At 29.3% G+C, this 27411-nt stretch overlaps 7 protein-coding genes across 9 annotated transcripts; 3 read left to right on the top strand and 4 right to left on the bottom strand.

The window, feature by feature from the left end:
• Window positions 1-300: 300 nt before the first annotated feature.
• Window positions 301-2134, bottom strand: LOC123295706 (thioredoxin domain-containing protein 17-like). Of its 2 annotated transcripts, none has more exons than XM_044877134.1 (4): window positions 1867-2134; window positions 1642-1723; window positions 1337-1547; window positions 301-442 (listed from the first exon to the last, which is right to left on the bottom strand). In XM_044877134.1, the coding sequence occupies exons 1-4, from the start codon at window positions 2012-2014 to the stop codon at window positions 434-436; spliced, it is 450 nt and encodes a 149-aa protein (XP_044733069.1). In that variant the 5' UTR covers window positions 2015-2134; the 3' UTR covers window positions 301-433. The 2 variants fall into 2 exon arrangements, with proteins under 2 accessions (XP_044733069.1, XP_044733068.1); XM_044877133.1 differs by lacking the exon at window positions 301-442 and adding an exon at window positions 818-920.
• A 1006-nt stretch (window positions 2135-3140) lies between these two features.
• Window positions 3141-4261, bottom strand: LOC123294714 (protein YIPF3-like). The gene is made up of 2 exons (XM_044875836.1): window positions 3585-4261; window positions 3141-3471 (listed from the first exon to the last, which is right to left on the bottom strand). The coding sequence occupies exon 1, from the start codon at window positions 4259-4261 to the stop codon at window positions 3596-3598; it is 666 nt and encodes a 221-aa protein (XP_044731771.1). The 3' UTR covers window positions 3141-3471; window positions 3585-3595.
• An 89-nt stretch (window positions 4262-4350) lies between these two features.
• LOC123294717 (protein NCBP2AS2 homolog) lies at window positions 4351-4596 on the bottom strand. Its single transcript, XM_044875838.1, has one exon. It carries the CDS (start codon window positions 4594-4596, stop codon window positions 4351-4353), a length of 246 nt encoding a protein of 81 aa, XP_044731773.1.
• LOC123294715 (mediator of RNA polymerase II transcription subunit 9) lies at window positions 4486-6956 on the bottom strand. The gene is made up of 4 exons (XM_044875837.1): window positions 6941-6956; window positions 6614-6784; window positions 6417-6522; window positions 4486-4744 (listed from the first exon to the last, which is right to left on the bottom strand). Exons 2-4 carry the CDS (start codon window positions 6718-6720, stop codon window positions 4604-4606), a joined length of 354 nt encoding a protein of 117 aa, XP_044731772.1. The 5' UTR covers window positions 6721-6784; window positions 6941-6956; the 3' UTR covers window positions 4486-4603.
• A 466-nt stretch (window positions 6957-7422) lies between these two features.
• Window positions 7423-13922, top strand: LOC123294634 (probable E3 ubiquitin-protein ligase MGRN1). Of its 2 annotated transcripts, XM_044875729.1 has the most exons (11): window positions 7423-7672; window positions 7734-8106; window positions 8969-9156; window positions 9239-9393; window positions 9518-9529; window positions 9590-9829; window positions 10002-10159; window positions 10309-10402; window positions 10464-10661; window positions 11341-11536; window positions 13512-13922. In XM_044875729.1, exons 1-11 carry the CDS (start codon window positions 7582-7584, stop codon window positions 13883-13885), a joined length of 2079 nt encoding a protein of 692 aa, XP_044731664.1. In that variant the 5' UTR covers window positions 7423-7581; the 3' UTR covers window positions 13886-13922. The 2 variants fall into 2 exon arrangements, with proteins under 2 accessions (XP_044731664.1, XP_044731665.1); XM_044875730.1 differs by lacking the exon at window positions 9518-9529.
• Window positions 13923-15770: 1848 nt separating this feature from the next.
• Window positions 15771-17798, top strand: LOC123296890 (60S ribosomal protein L10). Its single transcript, XM_044878587.1, has 5 exons — window positions 15771-15896; window positions 16039-16066; window positions 16283-16588; window positions 17335-17497; window positions 17578-17798. The coding sequence occupies exons 2-5, from the start codon at window positions 16044-16046 to the stop codon at window positions 17743-17745; spliced, it is 660 nt and encodes a 219-aa protein (XP_044734522.1). The 5' UTR covers window positions 15771-15896; window positions 16039-16043; the 3' UTR covers window positions 17746-17798.
• A 3132-nt stretch (window positions 17799-20930) lies between these two features.
• On the top strand, window positions 20931-26706 carry LOC123294617 (dnaJ homolog subfamily C member 16). The gene is made up of 9 exons (XM_044875703.1): window positions 20931-21295; window positions 21367-21636; window positions 22189-22469; window positions 23079-23259; window positions 23324-23972; window positions 24595-24767; window positions 25509-25763; window positions 25829-26033; window positions 26234-26706. Exons 1-9 carry the CDS (start codon window positions 21126-21128, stop codon window positions 26456-26458), a joined length of 2409 nt encoding a protein of 802 aa, XP_044731638.1. The 5' UTR covers window positions 20931-21125; the 3' UTR covers window positions 26459-26706.
• The last annotated feature ends 705 nt before the right edge of the window (window positions 26707-27411 follow it).

A 27411-nucleotide genomic window follows, 5' to 3' on the forward strand; every position in this document is an offset into this window, starting at 1 on the left:
AGGTGATTTTAAACGATATAACATTATTTTTTTACGTCTAGGTCAGTCCCATACTTCAAAGACTTCTAATTCACAAACATATAATAGTATATCTTTCTTATACACATTTTATGTACGTACGAACTCTCTCATACTCACAATCAGAGATGTATCAAACGCACTGTATATATAATTTACAAAAGCAGGATTTGGATTGGTTTTAAAAGTAGGGAAATATTTTCAAAAGAATAATCGATATAATTTAAAAAATATTTATATTTAAAATATGAATTAAATTCATGAATTTTTTTATATGCTGTCTTTTTTAGAAAATATATTTAAAATACGTATTCATGAATTTTTTTAAAATGTTGACTCCAAAAAATGTTTCATTGTAGACCTACATTACAATCTTATGGAAGCAATGACCCTGACTCACCATCATTTTCCACAATTATTGACTCTTAAATATTAAAAAGGAAAACAATTTATTATTATACAAAAATAATTAACTAATACACAAATTTTTCTTATGTTTATGACCAAAGACTATAGGATAGACAAGAAGCAGAAGTATAATTATAAGTGACATCTGGAGTCTGAGGCGATCAACTATTAAGTTTGTCGGCCTTTGCGGGTATGGCTATTAAGTTTAACTACTTTGCGGGGGTGACTATTAACTATTAAGTTTGAAAGCCTGACTCGGTAGAGGCGCTGAAACTCGTATACTACGATTTTACATTAGCTCATATGGGCTGCTTCTCCTCTATCCTATGCTCTTTGTTTATGACGTTCAACTTCGTATTTTTATAGTGTGAACGATTTAGTTTTTTTTCCTATTGCATAGTTCGACACTATCAATCTTTTTCACGGGAAAGGTCTATTTTACTTCCTTTCTGACTAAAAGAACCAGGCAAATTTTCTTGAGGTAAATAGTAGACCTAGGTAAATAGAACGACATTATTCGAATTGATCTAAAATTGTTTAAACAATATTTGAGATTAATAAACTCCTTCACGATAGATTCAATAAGCACCTTGATGGAAAAGTGCAAACTATTTTTTAAATTCCGATCTTTACCCTTCCCTTTTCTTTTTTAAGTTCACAGTTTTACGAACGTATTGTATTTAGTGTCGCTGCGTCTGCTACAGTAGAATATGTTAACGGATGTGAAGAACAATGGCCACGTAACGGTCTTTCGATGCTTGAAAGTCACCTTAGATAATAGGTAAAATATAGCCGGGACCACAACGGCTGTCTGTATGGTCGCCAAAATGACGTTGGGTTAAGTAATCAAAAGTTTTCGTATTATATTTATTGCAAACTAACAAAGCTCGGCACAATGGTATATACTTACAGCAGTGGGAATAGGAGTCTGAACATCGACTTTCACATTTTTAAAATCAGCACTATCTTCGATGTCATCAGTAAACATCATTTCCACCAAATCAGGATTTGCTAATTGTTCACCTTCTAATCTATGTGGTGATTTCCATCTAATTAAAGTTGGTATAACCATCAACTTAAACCGCTTATCAGTACGAAATGGATTTTTAGCATCTTTCCAACTGGAAGCAACAATCATTAAAATATTAATTAAGTCTTATACTGAGAATTCTCAACATATAATTAAAATTCTTAAGCTATTAAAAATTTACTTACGTTGGTCTATCTCCAACAATAGAAATTATAAAATGAGAATTTTCTGGCAACAATGATAAATGGGATTCTATGATTGGGTCAGCTAAAACAAATTAAAAGTACACGTGTTTTTCATTAGAATTTACGGGGTTTACTACCATGTACAAATATTTGAAAATCAGATAAATAATTAGATTTGGTCTGGAGACAGGCCAATAACAATTTAATAAAACTTTTTTAACATACCTTCCACACAATCAGAGCACCAACTTTGTTTAGTCACCGGGTCGACTGCCCCTTCAAATAAAATATGTACCACTTGTCCTTTTGGATCAAATTTGTCCATAAATGTACAAAAATCTTCATAATTTTCTGTATGATGTTTTATTACCATTTTTAAGCAAACAAAGAACAATTGTTCTCGACTTATCAATAAATGCAGACTAATCTTTTGTAAGATGATGTTCTTCTTATCACAAAATAGTTGTTTATTTCAATTTTGACATATGTCATGCGGTACTTCAGATTATTTAAATAAAAAATCCTGTAGGTGTCAGTAATTTACAGAGCCTATTTGGTGACATGATGGAAATATGAAATTACGCGGTTTAAATAAAAATTATTACTTTGTCGAGCGTGGTTGTACTCTAATATTTTATCATCAGAACCGTAACGAGGGTACATTAATTTTGGTCATATTTTTCAAATTTGTGATCAAAATTTATCTAGCTCTATTAAATTTCAAGAATGTGCAGTCCTGGTCCCGGAATGAAGCACATAAGAGATAGTAAAGAGATAGCGAGCGAAAAACTGCCTATGTTATCCAAAAAAATAATTTTTTTACTTTATGACGTCATCAGAATAAAAAAATTAAATTTTGCTCTATCACATCCAAATTTTATCCAATTTTTATAAACCAAGTATGTAATCCTACTTAATTTGGGTCGTACTTTTCTAATTTGTGATCAAAATTAACTTAGCTCTAACAGGTTTCAAGAATGTGGAGACCTAGTCCCGGAATGAAGCACAAAAGTGATAGCTAGCGAAAAACTGACAACACAGTTGAAAAGAATGACCCAAAATTAGTGGATATCAAAAAAATTCCAACAACATCGGATTAAATTTGCCTGTGTTATCAAAAAAAATAGAATTTTTTAACTTATTGACGTCATCAGAATCCAGAAAATTTAAGTTTGCTCTATCACATCCAAATTTTATCCAATTTTGAGAAACTAAGTATGTAATCCTACTTAATTTGGGTCATACTTTTCCAATTTGTGATCCAAATTAACCAAGCTGTAATAGGTAGAGTCCTGTGTCACAATACTGAGTAAATAAAAAACATTCATTGTAGAAATTTTTATTCAGTTCGATTGGTTTGAATAATACAATAATTAACTACATTTTCAACTTAATATTTAAATCATTAACAATTAATATTTCAACCATTTTTAAAATATATTTTAAATTTGACAAATCATTTTTTACATTTCTAAATAAAAAACGTTAAAGAAATTCATTCTGTCGAATAATTCACTCAATTCACTCAATACTATTTATTTCAATATAAATAAAAGCCTCAAAATGAATACATGAAAATTTGGTATACCGGAAATTTTATATAGGGTGTACGTACAAAATGGATCGCCTGCTGAAAATGCATTATGCAGTTAGTTAACACTTAGTAATATAACATTCCGGAGTGAAAACTTCATTTCTATTTATAATAATTATCAAAAATTTATACTGCCTTAACAACTACAAGTTAGCGCAATATTAACGTCATGATTTAAATTCTTTATACAGGATGGCCATTTAAATGTTTTAACAGTTCCAGATAAACGGAACTTTCTCTTTTGTCTTTTCTTTCAATGGAAAAATCAGTGGAGTCTAACAGGTATGGTTTACATTTTTTACTCGTGGCGTTGAAATATTAGCGTTAAAATTCCGTAACTAACAAAAGAACGTTTTGAAACTAAAGATGTTTATGTTTTGCAACAGAATTTCCAGCTATTCCATATATAAACGTTTTATGCATATACGTAAAATGTATAAATATGAGAAATAGTAAGTGTAATGTAGCAATTAAACTGCAAACAATCAATCGTGCAGCAGGAAGTGGTATCGACATAAGAAATACCAAAGCAATTCGAAGTGCACTCAATCCACCAAATATCAAAAAACAAACAAAGAAAAACACATTACTTTTCTCTTGATACAACAGCAACGAAACACTCAATGTTAGAACATGTCCAAATAAACTGTAACCAATTAACGAGACTGTTTCTAAAAATGTATTTTTCGATTTACCGATTCGGCTAACTGCATAACATAATATAGGCATTACAATTGAATAAATTAATAAAGTTTCAGTAGGCGATACTTGAGAAGCTGCGTACGAAACTTTCGATGAATGGCCATAATGTAATATTGCAGCCATAAATAATAATGCTAATGATGGACCTAAGAGATCAACATAAATTTTACAATATTTACTTCCTGCTATCGGTGGGACAAACGATCCTAAAATTCGATACGGTAACTCTCTTGGATTTACCCAAAATAATTTTAAATATTTATTTTTACGATTACTAGAGTAATCGTCATTACCAATGAAAATCACTGAAGTATCTCTCGCCATTATAGAAAATTGTTTAAATGCTACATTAATTTTATTTTAAAATTTAATACAGAATTTAAATATTGAGATAAATTTTATGTGATCAATTATTATTTTTTAAATTTATCTTTTGCATCTTGAATTTCTTCTTTAACATTGCTAGAAAGTCTTTGTAAAAATGATTTTATATCGAATTTCGAGATTTTTTTCACGGTTTCTGTTTCAGTAATCTGTTTTCCTCTATTCATAAACTCCACAGTTATTTGTGCAGCTCGCCGAATTGGATACGATTCACTTAATCGTTCAATCAACTTCTCATTGTTTGACAAATATCGAAATATAAAACGAAACACCATATTAATTTTATGCTTTAATTGAATCTAATGAACACATGTGACGATACTTTTGTAATAATTCTTGTTTTAAACGTAGTTGAGTTTTTAATGCTTCCAATCTTTGTAATTGTTGTTCACGGCTAAATTCAATACCAGGCAAACGTCGTATCTATAAAATATTTAGAATAGGTAATTAATTTTAATATTTTTAAAATAAAAACCATGGTAACATGGTTTTGGTAAATTTCGTATGCTTAGGAATATAATCCACAGACTATATAGTCTAAGATCCCAATTAGGATCGACCTTCACCCATCTGTTTACCGGATGAAAGTTACTTTTTATGAAATATAAAATGTTAACAAATATCCCTGCAATGGGTTGCCTAAAAAAATGTGGTCCAGACTACTTTTAGTGAAAATATCAAGAGTAAAATTTTTAGAAATTTTTCACTGACTTGCATATCTTACGAATTTTGATCTACTCGAAAGTAAAAGCCATAAAGAATATGCAGCAGCTATGTTGTCTGCCTTTTTTCGTTCACTATTATCGCATTTATACAAGTTGAAAATAGTAATTACGTGCATCTGTTAATTCATTGACTCGCATATCTAAATAAAGATAATTTTGTTACAATTACGGTGGCATATGATTGGCCACAAAATATTGGTCAAAAATAATGTTTACAAGCTTTCCAAGTTTTGATATTTATATTAAAAATGGTCTGGACCATATTTTTAAAGGCAACCCGTTACAGGAATATTTGTTAATATTTTACATTTCATAAAAAATAACTTTCATTCGGTAAACAGATGGGTGAAGGTCGACCCTAATTCGGATCTTGTACTAATAGTTTTTAATTTAAAACAGATCTGCAACTCCCTGTAAAAATTTTACTATTTTGGTTCTCTAAAGGTGTCTTTCTCCAGGTACTTCCTCTACACGTTATATTCGTGTAGGGCCATCTATTAGTTTTGATAATAATTTATCCATTTCAATGGTTGTTGGGGAAACAATATTTTATATATTTTTAAATAAATAAACAATACGTCTTTCAAAATTCGTTTGCTTGTCATTAAAATTCGTTAAATTTCTTTGTGTGTATTCTCAATTGATTGTCTTAATTAACATTTTGTGGATTATTTGAATAGTGACATTATTTAAGTATTTTGGCCGTTTTCATTGTGCCCTGTTCATTAACTAATTAGTGTAATTTAGTCGTTTTAGATGTGTTTATATTATTTTCCGATTTTTTTATGGCTGAGTTTACTATATAAACTACCGGACTTGTTTCTTTCAGATTGTATTTAACGCAGTCGGGTTTTTGATTTTTTAATTATTTATATTATTTAGAAAATGCTTTTTAGATGTATGCGTAAAAGTAGTTCTAAGCAGTGTTGGTAAAGTTTTATTAATATATTCTTTTTAAAGTTTAATTTCGCAAGTATCCAATTTTCTTCTTTGTCTGTGTACAAATTGGTTAAGAATCTCGAAACAGAATCCGTAAAAGGGCATTATTTATATAAAAACTCGGAATAATATGTAGATTGTGCTGGTTTACGTCTAAATTAAACTAAATTTATAACTAGGTGAACAAGAAAAATGGTCAAGTAAATGATAAAACTCTTGCACAAACAGGCTTCGATACAGAGAAAGATTTCGAAAAAATATATTTATTTTCATTTTATTTCTATAGATGCTTTTAAAAATAACAATACAAAGAACAAATATCAATTAATTTTGAAAATTTTTAAAAGAAAGAAAGGAAAGTTTTATTATTTTGAAAGATCGATTAACACAATTCTTAAGACTATATAACTAAAAAAACACTGGTAATTTACCTGTGCTCTCGCTTGATCAAGTTTCTTTTGCAATTCTAATACTTTTTGTGAACAATCTTGCGATTCCCGTGCTTTTGCTGCGTTATCGTGAGGATCTCTTTCTACACTACAATAATTACGAAATAGGTTATCCAAAAATATATCAAATATACGTCATTTCAACTATAGACAATAAACTCAAAATATTTTATAAATACCTGCGAATGATTTCGTAAATAACGGGCAATATTTCAAAATCTAATTCTTCAATATTTATTTGGGTAGTGTTTCTATTATTGAGCTCATTGGATTCGGAAACCTCCATTGTAACATCTTTTTCTTATAAATATTAACGAATAAAGGAAACAATGTTAAGTTCCCTGCAGTTTCTAAAATAAAATTATGAGAGAAGATATAATTTAAGCATATTATATAAAATTTATTCGAAACTCTTAAAATTTAACAAATTGAATCAACAAATTTATCAATTATTCATCAATATTTTGTATTTTTAAAATAATTAAGAAATAAGAACTAATGGCTACCTAAGATAAGGGTGCGTTCAACGACTCATTAAAACGAATTAGGAACCAATCTACCAACAATATTGGGCTTGTACAAAATAACAATGCGCATTCACCTTTGCGGTCGGCCAAAAAGAGCTTTTCTGCTTAACATCGATCATATTATCTTTATTCAGATAACCATGCTGCAATTAGAATATTAGATGCATAGTGTCAAAGGTGGTACATATGTCCATTCGATGAGGATGAAAGAAACGATGACGATGTTTTCTAAATGGTCTAGAAAGACTAAACCTGACTGAACTTTGAGAAAATGATGACCTTTGCTAAGAGCTGAATAAAGCACAAATGAAATCTTCAAATACTCCTCAGTTAGTGAAATCTCTGCTAACCAAATCCTTTAATTTAACTACATACTACAATTAGCATCTATTATATTTATAGATCTATGGTTACAGTCCAATATCAGACTAGCGAGTTCATGATTTACTGACATATTCGAGAACATTATACAGACAGGATAAATACAAGATTATTAGACATGTTATGACAACTGACATGTAAATATCTATATTAATTGTGAATCGTAATTTATTGTGAAAATTAGTTTATTGTAAGTTTGTACATAAAATTAATTGGTTAAAGTTATCGAAATTGTACCAATGGGTGCGTTGACAAGTCGTCAAAATGCTGGTGCAGATAATGAAGCAGATAATGTATCAAATCATGCCTACAAATATCCACCTAGATCTGGTAAGTAAATTGAAAGTAATCGAGAATATTATGTATAACTAACTTAATTTAATAAATACAGGAAACTATTTCGGGAGTCATTTTATCATGGGCGAAGAAAAATTTGACACACCTCAACCAGAAGCTTACTTATTTGGTGAAAATGCAGATTTAAACTTTTTGGGAAGTCGACCTACACCTTTCCCATATCAACAACCCCAAGGCAATGAACCTACTAAAACATTAAAAAGTCTGGTAAATATTCGCAAAGAATCTTTAAGATTTGTTCGAGCTCCGTCCGATATTGGTAAAATATCAGCTGTTGGATTGCAAGGTGATGTTGAAACCACGAAAGGAGTATTATTTAATATTGAATTCATTTTTGATTGTGATGCTCGATGCGCAATTACAATACATTATTTTTGTTCGGAAGAAGTCACTCCAAATGGATTAGTGTGAGTATAAATATATATTTCAATCATGTATGCAAAGAAAATTTAGGAATCGTTTGATATTTCATAATTTTGGATGGTTAACTAGTGGAATCTTATAACGTATGGTAGCTAACTGACCCAAAATAAGGATTGACAGTTTGTTTAATTGATCTAATTTGATTAACAGCATAAATCTTTGATATAATTATGTTTTGCAGTTTTTTTGCAACTTTATCATGTGTTTCCAAACCCGTTATTTTTCTGAAATGTGTAAATATTTTACAAAAGACCAAAATTAACAATAGGGTATTCCACTATTTTTGAAAAAGTACTTTAAAATGTTGATTTTGCTAATAAAAAGGCACCAAAGATTTATTTCGGAAAAATACACACCCTTTCTTGCCAAAAACTTAAATTAAATTTTAAACCTTTTTTAAACTTTCAAAAACGCGGGCATCCAATTTGATGACGTAATATGGGTATCACTATACGAAATAACACAAATAATTTTGACAGATGTATTCATAGACATCTGATTATTATAAATATTAATACTTATTATCTACGTATATATTATACCCAGCTGTCTACACTGAACTAACTGATGGTCTATGACTCATACCGCTATGACATCACAGCAGGGCTTACCCGCGTTTTAGGTCACTTGATATACAGTTTAAAAATTTCGATTTTTAATTTTAATATTTTACAAGAAAAATGTGCTTTTATGACTCGAAATCAGAACATTTAAGTAAATTTTTACATAAATTTTAACTTTTTTCAAATTTCATGATTTATTTTTGACGATAATACCCTATTATTGGTAAAAAGAACGAAAAGTCCTAATCAATTAATTACAAACGCTTTTTATTTTCATTTATAGTTATACACCCAGAGATCCTTATATGAGCTCAGAAACATTCCACTATAAACGAGGCGCTAATCAACAATTTTGTCAACCAATGCATGTATTCAATCCAACAAAATATACAGAAGATGAGCTTCTTTACAATCCAGATAAAGAAATTATTCCCATCGCTATTCATTGTGTTGCTGAAGAAGGATCTGATGGTAATTTAATTTTCTTAAGTTAAAAAACTTAACTTTCATCAATAATTTTCAACAAGGAATAAAATTTATTGTTTTCTTTTAGAACCAAAACAATCTCATACTACAATTGCAGTAGTGGAAAAACACACAGATGGTTCATATGTTTTGAAAGGTTTAAAACAAAAGTTGTTTGTCGATGGATTATGTTATTTGTTACAAGAAATTTACGGGATAGAGAATAAAAATATGGATACTAAGGTATATTTAAAAAATATATTCACTATTATAGACGCTAAGACAGGCCCATGCGAAATTCGTCATGTTAAACATTTAAAATTTAACACTCATTTCACTTTTTGTTTTGCATACGCTTGCAATTAAGCCGTGGATTGTGGTTCGTAAATAATTGATTTACGTAAATAAATTATACCTCACATACATATTTTTTTTGCAGAATAATTGCGATGATGAAATGGAGGATAATGGATCTGAATGTGTAATATGTATGTGTGATGTTCGCGATACTCTAATATTGCCGTGTCGTCATTTATGTTTGTGTAATTCTTGTGCTGATGCATTGCGTTATCAAGCAAGCAGTTGTCCAATTTGTCGAGCCCCATTTAGAGCATTGTTACAAATTCGTGCACTTCAAAAGAGTATGAGTATTATTCAAGCTCCAGCAAGTCCACCAGATGTAAGTTAACTATAAATCATTCTAATAAATTTTATTTGTATCATTTTAAAAAAATACCGTGGACAAAGATACCAATTCGTAATTCAAATTCCATTTCGATTTTTTTTCTTCATCTCCATATACCTACCGGTATTGTTAACTAATTCATTTTATCATTTATTTTGTTTATTAGGGTAGTTGTGCCAATATTCCTGCAGGTTATGAAGCCGTATCTTTAATTGAAGCTTTAAATGGGCCATGTGTTCCAAGACAACCACCATCTGCACCCTGTGAACTAATTGAAACTCCTGAAAATGAATCGTCAATTCAAGCAGCTGAAATTCTTAATCGGTAAGATTATTATATTAACTTCTTTTGGATTTTGAGAGGTGTTATCGAAGATTATGAAAAAGTAGAATGCCGGTTTGTGTTAAAAATATATCCTTCTCCTGACGGGGCATAAAATTTTGAAAATGTAATCTAAGTTACTAATTTTTTAGATCAAATTTGGATCGTACTTCAATAAAAGGTAGTCCAAAAGATTCGGAACTAAAACAAAATCGTGAACGATCTGGATCCAGCCAAACACCAGAGGTATTTTAGATAATTTATTTACAAAAAATTATATTAAAATGATGATAATTTTCATTTATAGTTTCGAATGTCAGTGTTAATGCAACGCGATGAAGATAATAAAGAAACATCTCATTCACCATTGCTTGCACCCCAAAAATCACAATCCAACAATAAATTGACTGATACACGAAATCAAAATTCTAGATCAAATAAATGTACAAGACCACGAGATTCACTTCGTTTAGTTAATGAAAAAACAAATTTGGAAAAAGAGGATGTAAGTATTTATCATTTTTCATTCTTTTATTCACAGTTACTGTCAAACTCGACTTAAATCATTTATGTAAGTACAATTCAGATTAGCGAGTCTTCTGACTGGACTCTGCTTCCATTTCTTCTTTTTTAAAGAGAATCTTTATACGTTCTGTGTCACCAATAACCTCGTAGAATCTTGTAACTTCATTATGGCTATCAAGAATTATCGTGATCATAAAGAATTCTTCCTTTCAAGAGACAGGTTACTATTTAATGGAGAACTGAGAATCTAGGTGAATACATATAATTTTTGTTCGAAACTTTTTCTCCAAATTCAGTATTAAATCAATCCTAAAATGATATATGTCGGAAGTTAATGAAACTTTAGGATGTTGTCAATGCCAATTTTACATATACAAACCATTTACGGTAAAATTGAACAAGAGAAATCGTAAGATCCCGCGTATTTTTGCATAATTTTCATTAATTATATCTCTTAAAGGGTGCAAATCTAAATGTTTCCTTTTTAATGTAGGAAAACTATGACCTTTTGAATAAATTTTTAAAAAAATAGTAGTTAACTGTGACCCATGATGCTGCCATACTACTTCAAAAATAAAATAAGACTTTGTATATCACAGTTCATCCTAAATGAATTCTTTTACATATTCATTTATTTATGTTCCATTATTAAATAAAAGGTACAAGATGATGATAGCGAGGGAGAGAAAATGTCACCATTATTGGACAATTCAATTGGATTACAATTTAATTCATCAGCACCACCATTACATATGGCAGCTGTTATTGAACCAATTGATGATACTGATACTGAACATGATGATAATAACACCATGACGATGACTACTACATCATCAAGTGCATATGTTGATAAAGGTACTAATTGAAATGTTTTTCTTAATATATTTTTTTATTTTTGTACATAAACAAACAATATAATATTATGTTTTATAAATAATAATCATTGGTGTTATTGTGTATTATATTAAATATTATATATATTTTATTTTATTATTATTATTTATTAGAGTTATTCCTGCATATTTTATCAATGTCTTCCAATATAAGAGGCTACAATTCTAAAACATGAATCATAGAATATCATTTACACAGGGTGCTTTTTTAACTTGACATATGACGCGTGAAACTCGAAAAATAAGTTTAATCGAGGCAAATGCTTCAAACAACAAATATTAATTTCAAAGGCACACATCTTTTGTGGATATTAAATCCAATCTAAGTTTTCCGGTTCAATTAAATTCACACTCTAATTCATAAAGCAAGCATTAGACACTTTAATGATTATGCTAAGTACACTTTAAATTAGAAAGTAGATCTTTATAAAAATGCACACATTTTTTGCTTGAAACATTTCTTTGTAAACCGAATAGTTTAGACAGTAATTGATAGAAAAAATACCCTATAAGACACTACATGTCATAGCTTTTTGCATGTTTCTTCATTCAATTTGAACAAAAATAGAAAGTATTTATAGAAAAACAAACCGTTTTTATTGCAAAATTTTTCAACTTAAAAAAGACACCCTGTATATAAATGAAGGTTTCATAACAACGCTTTTAACGCTAAGATGTCAGCGCCATGAGTAAAAAAATGTAAACCATACCTGTTAGACTCAGCTAATTTTTTCATTGAATGAAAAGGCAAAAGGTACTTACTGTTTTATACATTTTAATGTACTGTGCCATATTTGCTCCTATAGTCTTTTACTTAAACGGTATAGTGACCCAATGAAAAATAGTCTAACGACAAAAGTTGTTTAAAATGTTCCAAAATATGAGATCCAATAAGTTTCAAATCAAATATTTGATCTAAAGCTCACATTAAGACATTGAGGGTTAATTTCAAACATATTAAATTTTCGTCAAAATTAGGATTTTTCTTCTTCAATAACCTGTTGTTCAAAAACGATGAGTTTTAGGAAAAAAGTGACAAAAAATGCTTATATTAGCGCAAAATATAAAGTTTAATGACCGTTTTCTCAAATTTCATAATTTTTCAGCAGAAATTGATTGGGTGAATTTCTAAGCGCTTGTGAAATCATAGTAAAAGCACTATTCAACATGACTTTGTTCTACACACTCATACGAAAAATCATATTGTTCCATAGAATTGCAACCTTTTGACCTTTATCCGACTTCATTTCTTAGATTATTAGTATTAGTTGAGATCATTGCTTTGAAATTATTTTGATGTGCATGTGTTGAAGAAAGCTGTTTTTCATATGGTAAAGGATAAAATACATTATTATACTGGCTTTTTAAATCAATTATTTTGTGGAAATAAAAACAATTGTGTTGATAATTGTAAATAAGCTTTTTTTTCTTGATTTAGAATGAAAATGTGAACAACAAAAGTTGTTTAAATGTAAGCAAAAATTTTAAAATACACGTTTTTTGCTACATATTAGGTTTTCGAATTCAATTTTTTGGAAACTGTAGATTTGTTATTAACAAATTTACATTTTTTTAGAGGCTTAACACAACATTTTAAATAATTTTTTTATAATAATTAACTTTTTAGCAATTATTAGACTGGAAGATGGTGACAAATTTCACTCTACAATTTTCTTCTTGGAAGCTTACGCTTTTCAAGAGAACTGAAAGATAACTAAAATCTAGTTATTATTGGTGAAAAATTATGAGAAGTTTCCGGGTGATCATGATATCGAAAATTTCATTTTAAATTGATTTAATTCTATTTTCCTGCTTGCTTTGAGTGTTAGTTTCAAAAATAAATTTTAATATTTAATTTTAAAAAATCATAAATGATTATCAATCGCTTAATATGATGACATTGTTTTGGTTTATTTAAAAAATCTTTTGTTTATTAGTCACAAAAAATCAACCATTGAAAAAAGATGAAGGTACTCTTACAACACGAGAAGAACAACATGGTGACGATTCTGATTATTATACACCCGAAGAACCAGCTCCAGCTGTATTGAGTCCACTGTATAATGAAAAAGAACGTCCTAGTACTGCTCCTCCATCAGCAACGACAATTACAAACAATAGTAGTTTATGTTCCATAGATAATACTCCATTACGACATCCACTTGGTGCTTCTCTTCCAGGAACTCCATTGAGTCATTTAAGTGCTCGGAGTAGTGGCGATAGTTACAGTAGTAGTAGCTCAACTCGACAATTACTCACTGTTATACCGAATAATGATTCACAAGATACAGATACTGATGTTCATATTTAATTTTTTCTATGCAATTTTATGAAATTTAATTTACATTCCCAAAATATACAATTGTATTCCTTAAAATATTGTTTAAAGAAAATCGAGATTATTATTTTATAATAATGAAAAATTATTAAAAAACGAAATTCTAATTATGCATTCATAAATGAAGAGTCTTCGAGGAAAATGAGGCAAATAATTGAAATAATCATATTTGTAAGGTCAATAATTTATATTTACTTAACATTTATATTCCAATTTTTTAATTTAAATATATGGGGAAAGTGGAACCCAGTAAAAACAAAACTTAAGAGATAATTTTTTTAAACTAATGTTATTGGCACTTTAGAAATTATATTTGCTGTACTAAGACCCAGGTCAGCCAGTGTGAGTTTGGAAAATTGTTATTACTACCTTTTATAAAGTAGATAAAATTTTCTATGAAGTAAGTCTTATCTCGTTTTTTTAAGCCAAATAGTTACAGAGATATGGCTCTTAAAATATCGCAGTTATTGTCTAAAAAGTAAAATTTTTTTTTTTTTTTCATTTTTCATAAATTTATTACTGACAGGTAAAATTTTTGGTCAATGTGGGTAGATCTTAGGGTTTGTTAGCACTTTGTGAAAGTAAAGATGAGCAGAGCAATTATTTTAGCAATTTTTTGCCACAGATAAGGATCACAATCATCGAACTATTTTTTAAATAAAAATTGGATTTATTCGCAATAATGTTAGGTATTTACTAAAAACTATCAAAATTTGTAATAAACATGAAACATATGCTAGAATACAAAACAAAAAGTTCAAATATGGAATGAGCTTATAAACAAATGTATTAAATCTATTTCAGTGGTTATCTAATATTATTTTAAATTTATTTACTCATTACTTTTAATATAATATTATATTTTTTCAAATTTTATCAATATGTGTATACTACAATACATAATAAAAACATTATATTTAAAAATTATTCTTCATTTCTGGAACCTTTTATGTAGTTTATTCCCGTTTCTTATAAAACACAAAAACCATTTGTGGATTAAAAGAATATTATTCTATGGAATAATATTCTTAGGTTATATTATTCTATGGAATATAATGGTTTTTTGTTTGTTTATACCGTGGAGATAGATGTTTATACTCTTTTCAACCACCATTACAGTGCCCCATATTCTAAATTTTTATATCAAGGATATTATAATACAATTGCCATAAAAATTCGATTAACGTCTCTAGCTCGAGATAAATTTAATTAAAGTTCGGATACCTAATAAGGAGGGCATAGAAGAATCGGTCCTTTAAAAAGTTTTTTAATTCTAGAAAAAAACTAACCTTCAGGTATTTTCAAAAAACTAACTGAATCAATGATATATTTGTCATGAGTTTAAAAAAAAAAAAAAAAACCAAAATGATTAATATCGTAAAGTTAATGAATTTTATTGTTGAACAAAAAGGCTAGAGTATTGGTTGAAGAGAGATAATTATATTAGCACAGAACTTGGTACTCAATATTTATTATGACAAATAGTCTCGCGGTACATTAGAGTTAAAAATAAGATATTATTTGACTGCAAGCGAGATAGAGAGAGACTTCTGCTCAAATCAAATATAAATGCTATATAAAATATACATTAATAATTATTTAAAAAAATAGTAATAATTAGTAAATTGTTACTACTTCGTTTTGCAATTTGATCCCTATTAAAACTTGATTAAAATATACATGATAACTATGTCCTAAAATCTATTCAAAATTTGATTGAAAACTGAAAGAATTGGGCAAAATTGAACCTTTTGGTTTTTGTTTTCTTCCATATTTATTTCTGAATAAATAAAACGTATGCTTAATTAAATTAAATAATAAAAATTTAAATAACAAAATTTTTGAATAAATTGATTGGAAAACTGACCGATAGATGGTATTAGATACGTAGTAACTAAAGTTGGTAAAACTGTGTTTCGTGTCATATTTGACTAATATCATTCTTATAAATATCTTTTTCGTTGAGTCCTATTAACGGCATTAGGTAGGTTAAAAAATTTATCCATAATCATCACGAAAATTACGTATAAATAGTGTGATTTTCTTCCAAAAACTAGTATTAATATTCGAATTATATAAAATTACGTTAATATTACTTTAATAAATATTATATTTATAAATTTCAGCCAAGATGGGTCGACGTCCAGCAAGATGGTAAGTACCTGTTCTTTTATGTTTTTACATATTTCTATTTTATTTCAATTGCAATTAAAGTTTTTTCAAATTAAATTTTAATATAATTTTCAAATTAAATTTTAACATGATTAAAAATTGTTTTGTTGTAAAATTAGTGATTCAAGTGTTAAAATAATCGCTGGATAACATGTGACTTTTCGTAATATTGTGCAATAACCGTATTTTCTCTTTTAGTTACAGATACTGTAAAAACAAACCATACCCTAAATCACGGTTTTGTCGGGGTGTACCAGATCCAAAAATTCGTATTTTCGATTTGGGTAAAAAGAAAGCAGCCGTAGATGATTTCCCACTATGTGTACATTTAGTGTCAGATGAATATGAACAACTTAGTTCAGAAGCTTTAGAAGCTGGTCGTATTTGCTGTAATAAATACCTTGTCAAAAATTGTGGTAAAGATCAATTCCACATTCGTATGAGATTACATCCTTTCCATGTTATTCGAATTAACAAGATGTTGTCCTGTGCCGGAGCTGATAGGTAAGTTCGAAATTATTATTATAAATTTTTGTTTAATGAATTAATGGTAATGTTTAATGAATTGCATCTTTTAAAATGAAAGTATAAGTAGTTTTATCCAAGAAAATCAATCAATAATGATTGTGGGTTTAACCCCCGTTTTTGTGACATAAGTCTTATCACAGAGGCCATCCACATCAATATTTGTTAAGTTAATCTTTACTTATTCAATTTTAAACATATTTTTACAATTACAAGCGACGACAATGTGATCAATTCTGCACTCCCATTAATTATAAATTGTTCACACTGCCGTTGCCTGGATTCGAACCCGCAACCTAAGGCTAAATAGTCCAACGTTCTAAGACAAACGCCTTAGACCGCTCGGCTATTTAGGCTCTAATCAATCAATCAAAATTTCTTGAGTTTTAATAACGTAGAAAACTTCCCAATAAATATTCACCAAAAAAGTGATAAATTGATTTGTGATAGGTAACAGAAAGGTACAATTGATGAAAACTGATACACTAGTTTAGAGGAAACGTTCGAAATTTCGTATAAAGAAACTAACGTATAAATAATCTTTAAATCCTTAATGCCTTCGTTATCTCTACTCATACAATTTATTGTAAATTGGCTCGAAAATATTATCGATAAGTTTTTGATTTATTAGAAACTAATTGTTAGATATATAAGGGCGAAAATAATTAAAAATTCTAGATAAGTTGTTTAAATCACATAATTATTAAATTATCATTTGTTATTAGGCTCCAAACTGGAATGAGAGGAGCTTTTGGAAAACCACAAGGAACAGTAGCTCGTGTAAACATTGGTCAACCAATCATGAGTGTACGTTCAAGTGAACGTTACAAGGCCGCTGTTATTGAAGCTTTACGTCGTGCCAAATTCAAGTTCCCAGGTCGTCAAAAGGTAATTTTCTTCAATTATGAATACTTACATTAAAAAGTTTAGTATGTAAACATTATTTACGTTTTTTCTTTTTGTTATAGATCTATGTATCCAAAAAATGGGGCTTCACAAAATACGACCGTGATGAATATGAACAATTGAAAGCTGATGGACGTTTAGCTCAAGATGGATGCAATGTCCAATATCGTCCAGAACATGGTCCATTAGATAAATGGAAGAAAGTGCAGGAAGAAATTGCTGCCTTATAGATTTTTTTTGTACATCAAAAATGTGATTTAAAAAAATAAAAAGTTTTAAATCGAAAATTCGTTTCTTTATTTAACCAATTTGCAATAAATTATTAAATTATTTTAAAATTCTACCCAACTAAATGACCATAAAGTACCTTTGAATTTTGAGGATCCGATGTAACATAAACGAAGTATGGATTCGTTATTTATCATTTGTTATCTTCGAATTTCTCTCATGAATATTAATCAAATTGAAGTTTTTATGATTCATTTTGACAGATTGGAAAATAAAATGAACTGTAATTTACCCTTTCAAAATATTTTATCTGACTTTTTAAAACAGGTTTCATTTTATTCGATAAGAAAAATTCTGAAAATGTGCGTTTAGCATAAAAAAAACAGTTTGCTATAGGAAATTTAATGGTATTTGATAAAAAATTTCATTTTACATTGATTTGCAGACTCAAGTTAAAAGTTGCTTATTTATTAATTTTTTAAGGATGTATGAGCATGACAACAATGTTTGATTTAAAGGCTCAAAATTTGTTTGTAGGTAGTCTTTTACTCAAAGAATATGTGGTTAAAATTTCAGCTTAGGTAACCGTGCAAATTTTTAAGAAAAAAGTCATTAAAAGTCGATATAAAATACATTGGCTCTTATGGAGGAATCTCAAAAAACGACATATTTTGGAAGTTTTTGATAATTTTCATTTGGAATGAATGAAACAAATTTAAAAAAAAACTTTTAATAGAAAGTAAACATATTAGCAATGAATTAGAAAAGAAAAAAACTAAGTGTCACCGTGCATATAAGGGATGTAAGAGCAGGGTAGATTAAGGGTTGAAATTATTTTTATCTTATTTTCAACTTTGATGATGAATTTTGTTATAACTTCATGAATGTAGACGAAAAATAAGAATAAAATTTTTCGATATGGTTTTCGAAATATCGAAAGCTAAATAATTAAACAAAATTTTCGATATTTTGAAAATTAAGCCAGATATCGAAAAATTTTATTCTTACTTTTCGTCTTATATCGTCAAGTAATAATATAAATTTATCATCAAAATTGAAAATATCTATTTTTAAATTTGTGCCCCCACTACCATGCTCATACACCCTTAATACCTAGATTAATTGTTTTATTCATTTAATTAAAAATTTATTTCATATTGAAACCTGAGAAACATTCCACCAGGTTATAGCAAATAGTGAGCGATTTATTTCATTTTCCTTAATTAGCTATACACTGTTTAAATCAAAATTTGAAAATTCAAACAAAATGAAAAATATTGTCCTTAATTTTTGTCATAATTATTAATTTTTTTCGGAAAACCTTACCCTCTTTTTTCAACGATGTATGTATTAATATAAATTGATAAAATTATAAACAGGGAAACAAATTGACATTGAAGTCGTTTGAATAATTATAACGATTAATTATACTGCATTATAGTCATTACTAACTACGGTTAACATTTTTAAAAAATAAACCAAGCTTTTTATTTGGTTTAGAATTTTTCCATATTTTTGAAAATTTGGTTCGGACCAAATTCGACTTGAGTTGCAAATTCATAGGCTTTTATAAACAGTCAAGGTGATGGCGAGTAACATAGATAAGTAGGTTCAAGGGATGGTTCGACAGTGATAAGACTCGCCCAGAGGCCTGAAGCTTATTGTGTTATCCTGTGTCTTCTTAGATCCCTTTTCGCTGATTATTTTGAGAGTTTTGTTGGGACAATATTCGCAATTAGAGTTCACTCAAACCAAAGTGGCACCGAGCAAGAGAGAGTGTATGATGTATATGTATGTGCACTCGAATCTATACTCTCTCTTGTTCAGTGCCACTTAGTTTTGATAGAACTCTACCTAATGAAGGTTTCGTTATAACCGAAACTGCGTATATTCACATGAAACATATATAATTGATCCAAGAAATTGGGTCTAATATTGAAATTAAATTTCAAAATTTTCTTATTGATAAAGAAAACAGAAACAGAACAATACAATAGAGCTTTGATTTAAGCCCCAAATGACTGGGCTATAAATTTTTAGAATATTTGTACGTTATTTATGTTTTAATTTGTCCATGTACTTCGAACAGTTTTGCATTATCTTTGTACCACCATACTTACAAACCCCACACGGAAAGAGAGACTCTCAACTCCAGTATAAATAAATATAATAATAATATTATGTTTGTATATCTATAGTGTGTCTCAAAAAGTCAGAATTGATGAAAAATTTGAGCAAATTTATAAAAAATACTTATATTTATTGTAAGGTTTTGGAAACAGTTCGAAAATGGTAAAGCTGGCCAAAACATGCCACATTGTATTTTTTCATACAACCTTAATAAAATCATTTACAGGTATTCTCAGCGGAATACCCTTGCAGGTATGTTTTGCGAATTTATAGAAAACAAACAATATAATTCCAATTTTATATACATATAATATTTCCTCAATTGATTGCAATATGATATTTTGACATCGGACCTCGCTCGATATGTCGCATCGATAAGTACTTAAGATTTATATCCCCAAAGGAAGGTTAAGGCTGAGTAGGAAAGTAAAGTTGAGGCTTCCAGATACAGAGCTTGTTACTAACTTTTCGGGAATTCAATACTTCCTAGATGAGACTGCGATTTGTTATGTTTCCCTGAACTGCCCTCTTTTAGCTTAGTGTAAATGTAACATTAAATGATGAATAGGTATAGTGAATCATGGAGTAAATGACAAATTTTTCAATAATGACGAATAGAATCTGTAAAATCATGATAATTTCTCCCTTCTTAAAACTGGCAACAAATTTGAGGTTTTAACCTAACTAATCTATTCCATGTGTCCTAGTCCTAGATAAATGGGTCTCATTGGCCCAAAAGTAGTCATTCTATTATTATCGACATGAATAATGGGATAGTTAGAATGATGTAATGCTAATTCTTTCTAAGACCGATTTTCACAGATACTCTTTTTATAATTTTTCGCACCGCACGTGTGTAATGCAGGCAAGTTTTAATTCCGAATGTCAATTTACTTAATTATTTTAAAATTAATGTGATAATAAACATTTAAATTTACTTAAACGTAATACATAGTTTACAAAAAATGAGTTAAAAGAAAAATATGAAAAACAATAATAAAATTTAAGTAATATAATTATAATAATTTTTTTTTTAAAACAAGGATAAGTGAAAAACTGTAGTGAAAAGTGAAGGATAATTTTTTAGGGATATTTGTGTAACGAATTGAATAAAGTGAATGCAGGAGTTTCATGATGATCAATATTTTGATGTTACATTCATTTATATATTAAATGTGTTTATTTTAATTATATATGAGTTAATTATTGAAAAATTTACTTATTTTTATGTATTCTGTGTGATTTTGTGACAATGCAATGGTCGGGCTATCAGAGCTCGACCTTGGGGTTCTACATTATATTAATCGGGTGTTTGGGAGCTGTTTTTGGAGCACTAGGTGATCCATATCAAGTGTTAGGTGTTGATAAATCAGCAAATCTACAAGAAATACGTAAAGCCTATAAGCAGTTAGCAAAAGAATGGTAAGTCTAAAATTATTTTCAAAAAATATTTTTAATGAGGTTAGAATTTTATTATAATTTAATTAATTTAGGCACCCTGATAAAACGGATGATCCAAAAGCAGAAGAAAAATTCGTTGAAATCAAACAAGCTTATGAATTATTGTCAGACTCAGAAAGACGTAAAGCATATGATCAACATGGAATTACCGAAGATACAACAAATATGCATCAACGTCATGATTACTCACAGTATGAACGATTCACTGCCGATCCTTTCGAAGAATTTTTCGGAGGGAAAAATAGATTCCATTTCAAAGAACAAGATATTACATTTTTCCATAAACTGTCGATAACTACTAGGTAAGTTTAGCGTTAACATTGAAAGTTTTGAAAATTTTTTTTGACTTTTTTATGTGCGTTTTGAAAATTTTCACGATATTATAACTACAACTGTATTCGATATTTTCGATTACGTTTTTTGACTCACTTGCGAAGGGTACCGCAAGTGGATCCTTAGCTCCTAGAACAAGAGTCCTCTCTGCCCTTCTTTTAGAACCATCAACCATGCCACCCGAAGACGGGGCGTCTTCGGGTAGGAGGCGCTATTAAAATCAGATGAAGCTAAAGGAAAAAAGAAGGCAAAGGAAGGCTTCTAATTTCCGTATGAGAAAAAAACTACATATTGATTTTACAAAATATAATCGAAAAACGGATTTTTCCCTTTTTTAGGTAAAAATATTTCAAAAACCTTGTGTGTTAGAGAAATTTCGTAGCCGAATTCGAATTCAGCACCCTAAAAACCATAACAAATGCTCTATCACATCAATGTGAATAAAAAAAAAATCAAATTTTGTACACCAGTGAAATTTAATAAAAATTTTTCATTTCTATAGCTTAATTTTTTTTTAACAGGCATTTTGATTTAAATCTTACTCCCAAAAGTAAACGAGTTCCACATCTTTTACTATTTTATACGGACTGGTGTTTTCCATGTATACAAGCCGCTCCAATTTGGCGTCGAATGGTAGATCAATTAGAACCCTTAGGCGTTGCTGTTGCAACTGTACATGCGGGACATGAAGCAACACTTGCTCGACGTGTTAGTGTTCATTCATTACCTTGTATTGTACTTTTAATCGATGAAGAAACTTTTGTCTACAAAGAAAGCGTGTATAGTGTTCAGCGAGTTGTTGGTAAGTTTTATTAAATTTGTTTAATATATACGATTAGCTCGACCCGTAGGGAATTGCATACCCGTGGCTAAAACAGATTAGAGAAATAATATATGTGATTCTTTTTATTTATAGGCAATTTAATTACAGATATTATACAGGCTGTTTTTTTATACCATGTGTTTATGAAATATATCAAGGTATATTAAGTTTAGTCCCAAGTTTGTAATGCATAAAAATATTGATGTATAGGTGTATATAGAATCACCTAATTACTCCTTTCCGGTTGTCTGTCTGTCTGTCTGTGTTCCTTATGAAAAAATAAACAACTTTTGTCTGAAACATTTTTTCGTAAACATCACTCTTTACCCACAAGGGCGCAAATTATATAGTAATTATTATATGGGTATATCAGTTATATATGTATGACATGTATGCATGTGTAATGTGACAGAGTAATCAACATTGTCTATACATGCTATTTCAACAATTAACTTAGTCAATTGTTTATTTTCACTTGTTTAAATTAACATAGCGAATTATTATTTACGAAAAAATATGCCTTTTTAAAATTTTCCAAATGAAATAATAAATTTAAGCTAGTCATTAACAAATATTTTTGTTCTTTAGAATTCATTAAAAGTAGACTACCGTATAAAATAGTTCCAAAATTAAATGATAATACAATTGAAGATTTTCTTGCTGGTTGGGGTGACAACCGTGTTCGTGGTTTGGTATTTGAACCTAAAAAAACAGTTCGATTGAGATATTTGTTATCTGCTTATCATTATCGGGATCGAGTTGCATTTGGGTAAGATTTAATTTTTATTTTAAAATTTGTAATTGTTATTTAATTGTTTGAATTATTTATCTAGGTTTGTTGAAATTGGAATCCCCGAAACTGAAAAAATTGTTAAACGTTATAATGTTGCGACAAATTTGGATACTTTAATACTGTTAGATGAAGATCCAAATAAACCACGTGCAAGTGTAGCAATGCATGATATACCGGCTGCAACACTTCATAATGTTATTTCTGCCAATCAGTATTTAGCGTTACCTCGTTTATCATCCCAGAGTATGATGGATGCTGTTTGTCCTCCGGAATGGTCACGACCACGAAAACGTTTGTGTGCAATTTTAATAACTGACCCGTCTAATGAACATGATGGTGCACGAAATGCTCTACGGACATACGCTAGACATGCTCCTTGGGGTGCTGATCGTATTCGATTCACTTATATTTATATGGGCAAACAAACTGAATTTATTGAAACGCTTAAAAATGGCGAAGGTAGCCCATCTGAGCCACTACTACGAATTGTAATTATTTGGAGACGTGATACTTCTCATATTAAATATGAATGGGTCCAAGGTGAATGGGGTGACGGTGAAGTTGATCCACAATCTTCACAGGCAGCTTCTGATGAAAATAGTTTTAACGATACTCGTCAACGGTTAGATGATACTATTTCACGTTTGCTAAAAACTTCAGAAGCACTTAGCTATGAAGCGGTCGTTAATGTAAGTTAATGTTAAATTATTTGGGAAATTGAGTGAGTATTTTTTTCTTAGTAATATCCTATTGCTAAATGGGTTCTGGAAATTATCAACTAACAGAGTTAATTGATTAATTATACATATACTGCGTTCATGGTATGGAGTGTAGAGATAAGGAGGACCATCTCTGTATATGAATGCGTCAAATAGTGCTGTAGCAAAAGTGTAAGATTTAAGGATAGGCAAGTATTCATATCGTTCAAACTTGCTACGCTAGCGCTATTTTGGTGGGATTTTGAGTTATAATTTGTTCTTTACCTATGGACAATTTTTCAGCAAAAGTTTGTAAGGCCTAGAAGTATGGATATTAAACTCAAAATTTTAATATTGATGTTCATAAAATCATCTTATTAGCCTAGCCCATTTCTATTTTTATGCTATTCGTTAACGTGACAGCTCAAGACAAAAATACGCTTTGTAATTGTCGATAATTGTCGATTTTCATCGTTATAAAAATTCGTTAACTTGAAAATGAGTCCCCATTTTAAAAAATTTATTTGTCAAAGAAAAGAATACTCCTTATATTAAATATAAAATGTATAAAGGGTTATGTATTTTCATTCTAAGTGGTTTTTATGTGCTTTAGGATTTGCTTGATGAGCATGCACAGGGAATGATTGCTAAAATATTAATTAGAGTACTATTGGGTTTAGAAGCAGTTTTTGATGGCCTTGGTAAAGAACATATCTTGCCAGTTGTTTCAATCATTGGCACTATTATAATTGTTGTTGTTATTGGATACGTGTTAACTAATATGGTGTAAGTATATATTCTTCAAACTAATTCATTCTCATGGCTTTTTCTTTGCTTGAGGAACATTTTTGTTTATAACATTGCACAGTGATTGATTAAGAAGGTCTGGTTGAATATATAAGGCCCAAATGCAATCTAGATTTTTATCTAATTAGAGCGAGATTTGATCCAGTTAGACTAACTCTAGCATGTTGAGCTCTCTAGGTAGATTTGATCTACAGTTTACCTTTAAAACGAAGAGTAAGAAAGAAGTTTCAATGTAGGTAGAGGTAAGGTAAGGTAAGGTCTAGGTAGGTCTAGACTACATAAATGGTTCAACTGCAAATCATTGTGTGAAAACTCATATTAATATAATATATTGAAATGGTATAGGTTAGAGTGGCTGTCCTAGGTTGGGACACACTTAGACCATAGGGTCCGTTGTGATACCGTAAATGGGTTGGCCCATCCCCAGCCACTACTCCATGAACCATTTGGAGCTGTTGTAAATAAATGCTTGTTTTATTTTGTGTAAAAACTAACTATCAGTTTTGAATTTATTTTAAATAATTTTATCATTTATGCAATTTAGTACATATTTAATCCTTATTTAGTATACTAACGCTGAACTTACAATTAGTTCCATAACATATTCCACGACTAATTTTGAGTTAACCGTTGAAAACTACCTTACAAGTAAACGAACTCTATTTATTGTAGAGAGAATATCGCTTCTGAGAAGTTAAAGAAATTTTTGGTAATTTTTAGCCGACAAGAAGAAGAGAGCATTAAAGAGCAATTATTTAATAAAACAAATGGTAATAATAATAATGATGGATCGCCAAGATCTCGTACAACCAAATATCAGCCAGAATTACGATTACATGAACTTCGTGCTGAAAAGTATAATGGTTTAGTACGATTATTAAAACCTGGTTGTCGAACGATTGTTTTGTTGGTTGACGCTCAATCTAGACAACAATTAATACCTGAATTTCATCGAATTGTTTGGGCTTACAGAAAGTAAGAAATATATTTTAATGCAATATTAAGCATACATATACTAAAACAAATTATTTTTTATTTAGGAATAAAACTTTAATGTTTGCACATATGTCTTTGGAACGAGGTTTAGGATGGTATAGAGAACTTTTAGAATTATCGTTACCCGAACATCGAACATTGAATATAAATCCACGAAATTGTGTTGGAACAGTTCTGGCATTAAATGGACATCGAAAATATTTTTGTATGTTCCATGCTAAACATCCAGAATCAAATAAAGGAAATAAGGTTTGTTAAATTTTACTTTTCCAAATTGGGTTTATTTTATGAACTATAAAAATTTAAAGAATATGTTTGCTAAGTCATCCTCTTTGTGCTCTTTGCATTTGTGTTAATTTTTTTAAAAGCTCTACTGTTTACTCTTAAAAATTATCAGTTAGATTTGAGAAATTTATTATAATTCCTTTTAATAAATATTCAATTTTTAGCGAATGAATAAAATGACCAAAAAAATAGCAAAGCCAGGTGATCCAGAAGCCGGCGCATTTATAGGATTCGAAACGGATACGTCAACAGAGAGCTCTGACGATGATCAAGGTGTTTTACTGCAAGGTAGTCTTCTAGAAGGTTTACCAAATTGGCTAGATCGTCTTTTTGAAGGTTCAACACATCGATATTATATAAATTATTGGCCAGATTTTACTGCTAAATAAAATAATTTCGTACCTAGTACACACCGACAAATAAAAGTAAAAAACAAAACAAAAATGAGGATTCTCGATAAAATATCCTCTCTAAACATAATTTAATTTATACAAATACAAATTTATTGAATTGTTATGATGGTATCTTATCAGGAAGTGTTTTATGTCTAAAATTTTATCCAATTAAGCTTATTGTTGTTAATTGTTTTTTGTTATTTTGAAAATTAATTTACTGGACTCCATATTTATATATTTATTGAATTAGCCTCGTTTCGGTGAACAGTAAATTATTCAGTTTTCAAAGATGTGTATTATTTTATAAAATAGAGCTTCTTATTTATTATTCAATTTTAAAACAAGAGAAGCGTAAGTTTTTCGTTTATTAACTTTTAATTTATTTAAATGCGTGATCCAATTTTTGACATACAGACACACATTTTGGTAATCAAAATTCACATTCTATAAAATAGTTCAGGTTGCAGAGACTTTTCTATATTTTAATTAAGGTATTTATATTAACTATCTGGGAAAACTTTATCATCTAGGAAAACGTAATCATATCTTGTAACGGAAAATATATCTGAAACTTAATTGTAGAAAGTTTTCTACTCTAACAGTTTGCAAATAATCATGTGACACTTGGATTGACAGGGAACTTTCGCAAGACTTTTAATAATAATAATACTAAACGTATCTAAATATTCAACCTATGGGATTTTTATGCTAAGGAGACTCTATCTAGCAATAGAAAAAAGAACTATAAGTGTTAGCTCGTATAGACATATGATATTTAACGGAAATATTGTTTACAACTTGTATACTGTAAAAAAATTTACTTTCCACGATAAATACCTTAATAAATTTAAAAGTTTTCACTATTTGAAGTGATCGTATGTCTCTTCATATTCAATATTTATATTTTAATTACACTTGTTGGTAGAATTTAGTTATTTCGAAAAATA

This window comes from Chrysoperla carnea, chromosome 3 (genome assembly GCF_905475395.1).
Source record: "Chrysoperla carnea chromosome 3, inChrCarn1.1, whole genome shotgun sequence".
In the NCBI taxonomy this organism is placed as follows: Eukaryota; Metazoa; Arthropoda; class Insecta; order Neuroptera; family Chrysopidae; genus Chrysoperla; species Chrysoperla carnea.

Coding starts and splice junctions, on each gene's coding strand:
- LOC123296890 (XM_044878587.1), top strand. CDS start 16,044: ATGGGTCGACGTCCAGCAAGATG. Junction 16,067..16,282: donor GGTCGACGTCCAGCAAGATG/GTAAGTACCTGT, acceptor TTTCTCTTTTAG/TTACAGATACTGTAAAAACA. Junction 16,589..17,334: donor TCCTGTGCCGGAGCTGATAG/GTAAGTTCGAAA, acceptor ATTTGTTATTAG/GCTCCAAACTGGAATGAGAG.
- LOC123295706 (XM_044877133.1), bottom strand. CDS start 2,014: ATGGTAATAAAACATCATACAGAAAATTATGAAGATTTTTGTACATTT. Junction 1,724..1,866: donor GTGCTCTGATTGTGTGGAAG/GTATGTTAAAAA, acceptor AATTTGTTTTAG/CTGACCCAATCATAGAATCC. Junction 921..1,336: donor AGACTCCTATTCCCACTGCT/GTAAGTATATAC, acceptor CTATTTACCTAG/GTCTACTATTTACCTCAAGA.
- LOC123294714 (XM_044875836.1), bottom strand. CDS start 4,261: ATGGCGAGAGATACTTCAGTGATTTTCATTGGTAATGACGATTACTCT.
- LOC123294617 (XM_044875703.1), top strand. CDS start 21,126: ATGCAATGGTCGGGCTATCAGAGCTCGACCTTGGGGTTCTACATTATA. Junction 21,637..22,188: donor AAACTGTCGATAACTACTAG/GTAAGTTTAGCG, acceptor TTTTTTTAACAG/GCATTTTGATTTAAATCTTA. Junction 22,470..23,078: donor TAGTGTTCAGCGAGTTGTTG/GTAAGTTTTATT, acceptor TTTGTTCTTTAG/AATTCATTAAAAGTAGACTA.
- LOC123294717 (XM_044875838.1), bottom strand. CDS start 4,596: ATGGTGTTTCGTTTTATATTTCGATATTTGTCAAACAATGAGAAGTTG.
- LOC123294715 (XM_044875837.1), bottom strand. CDS start 6,720: ATGGAGGTTTCCGAATCCAATGAGCTCAATAATAGAAACACTACCCAA. Junction 6,523..6,613: donor ATTTACGAAATCATTCGCAG/GTATTTATAAAA, acceptor TAATTATTGTAG/TGTAGAAAGAGATCCTCACG. Junction 4,745..6,416: donor TTGATCAAGCGAGAGCACAG/GTAAATTACCAG, acceptor AATATTTTATAG/ATACGACGTTTGCCTGGTAT.
- LOC123294634 (XM_044875729.1), top strand. CDS start 7,582: ATGGGTGCGTTGACAAGTCGTCAAAATGCTGGTGCAGATAATGAAGCA. Junction 7,673..7,733: donor CAAATATCCACCTAGATCTG/GTAAGTAAATTG, acceptor TAATAAATACAG/GAAACTATTTCGGGAGTCAT. Junction 9,157..9,238: donor TGCTGAAGAAGGATCTGATG/GTAATTTAATTT, acceptor GTTTTCTTTTAG/AACCAAAACAATCTCATACT.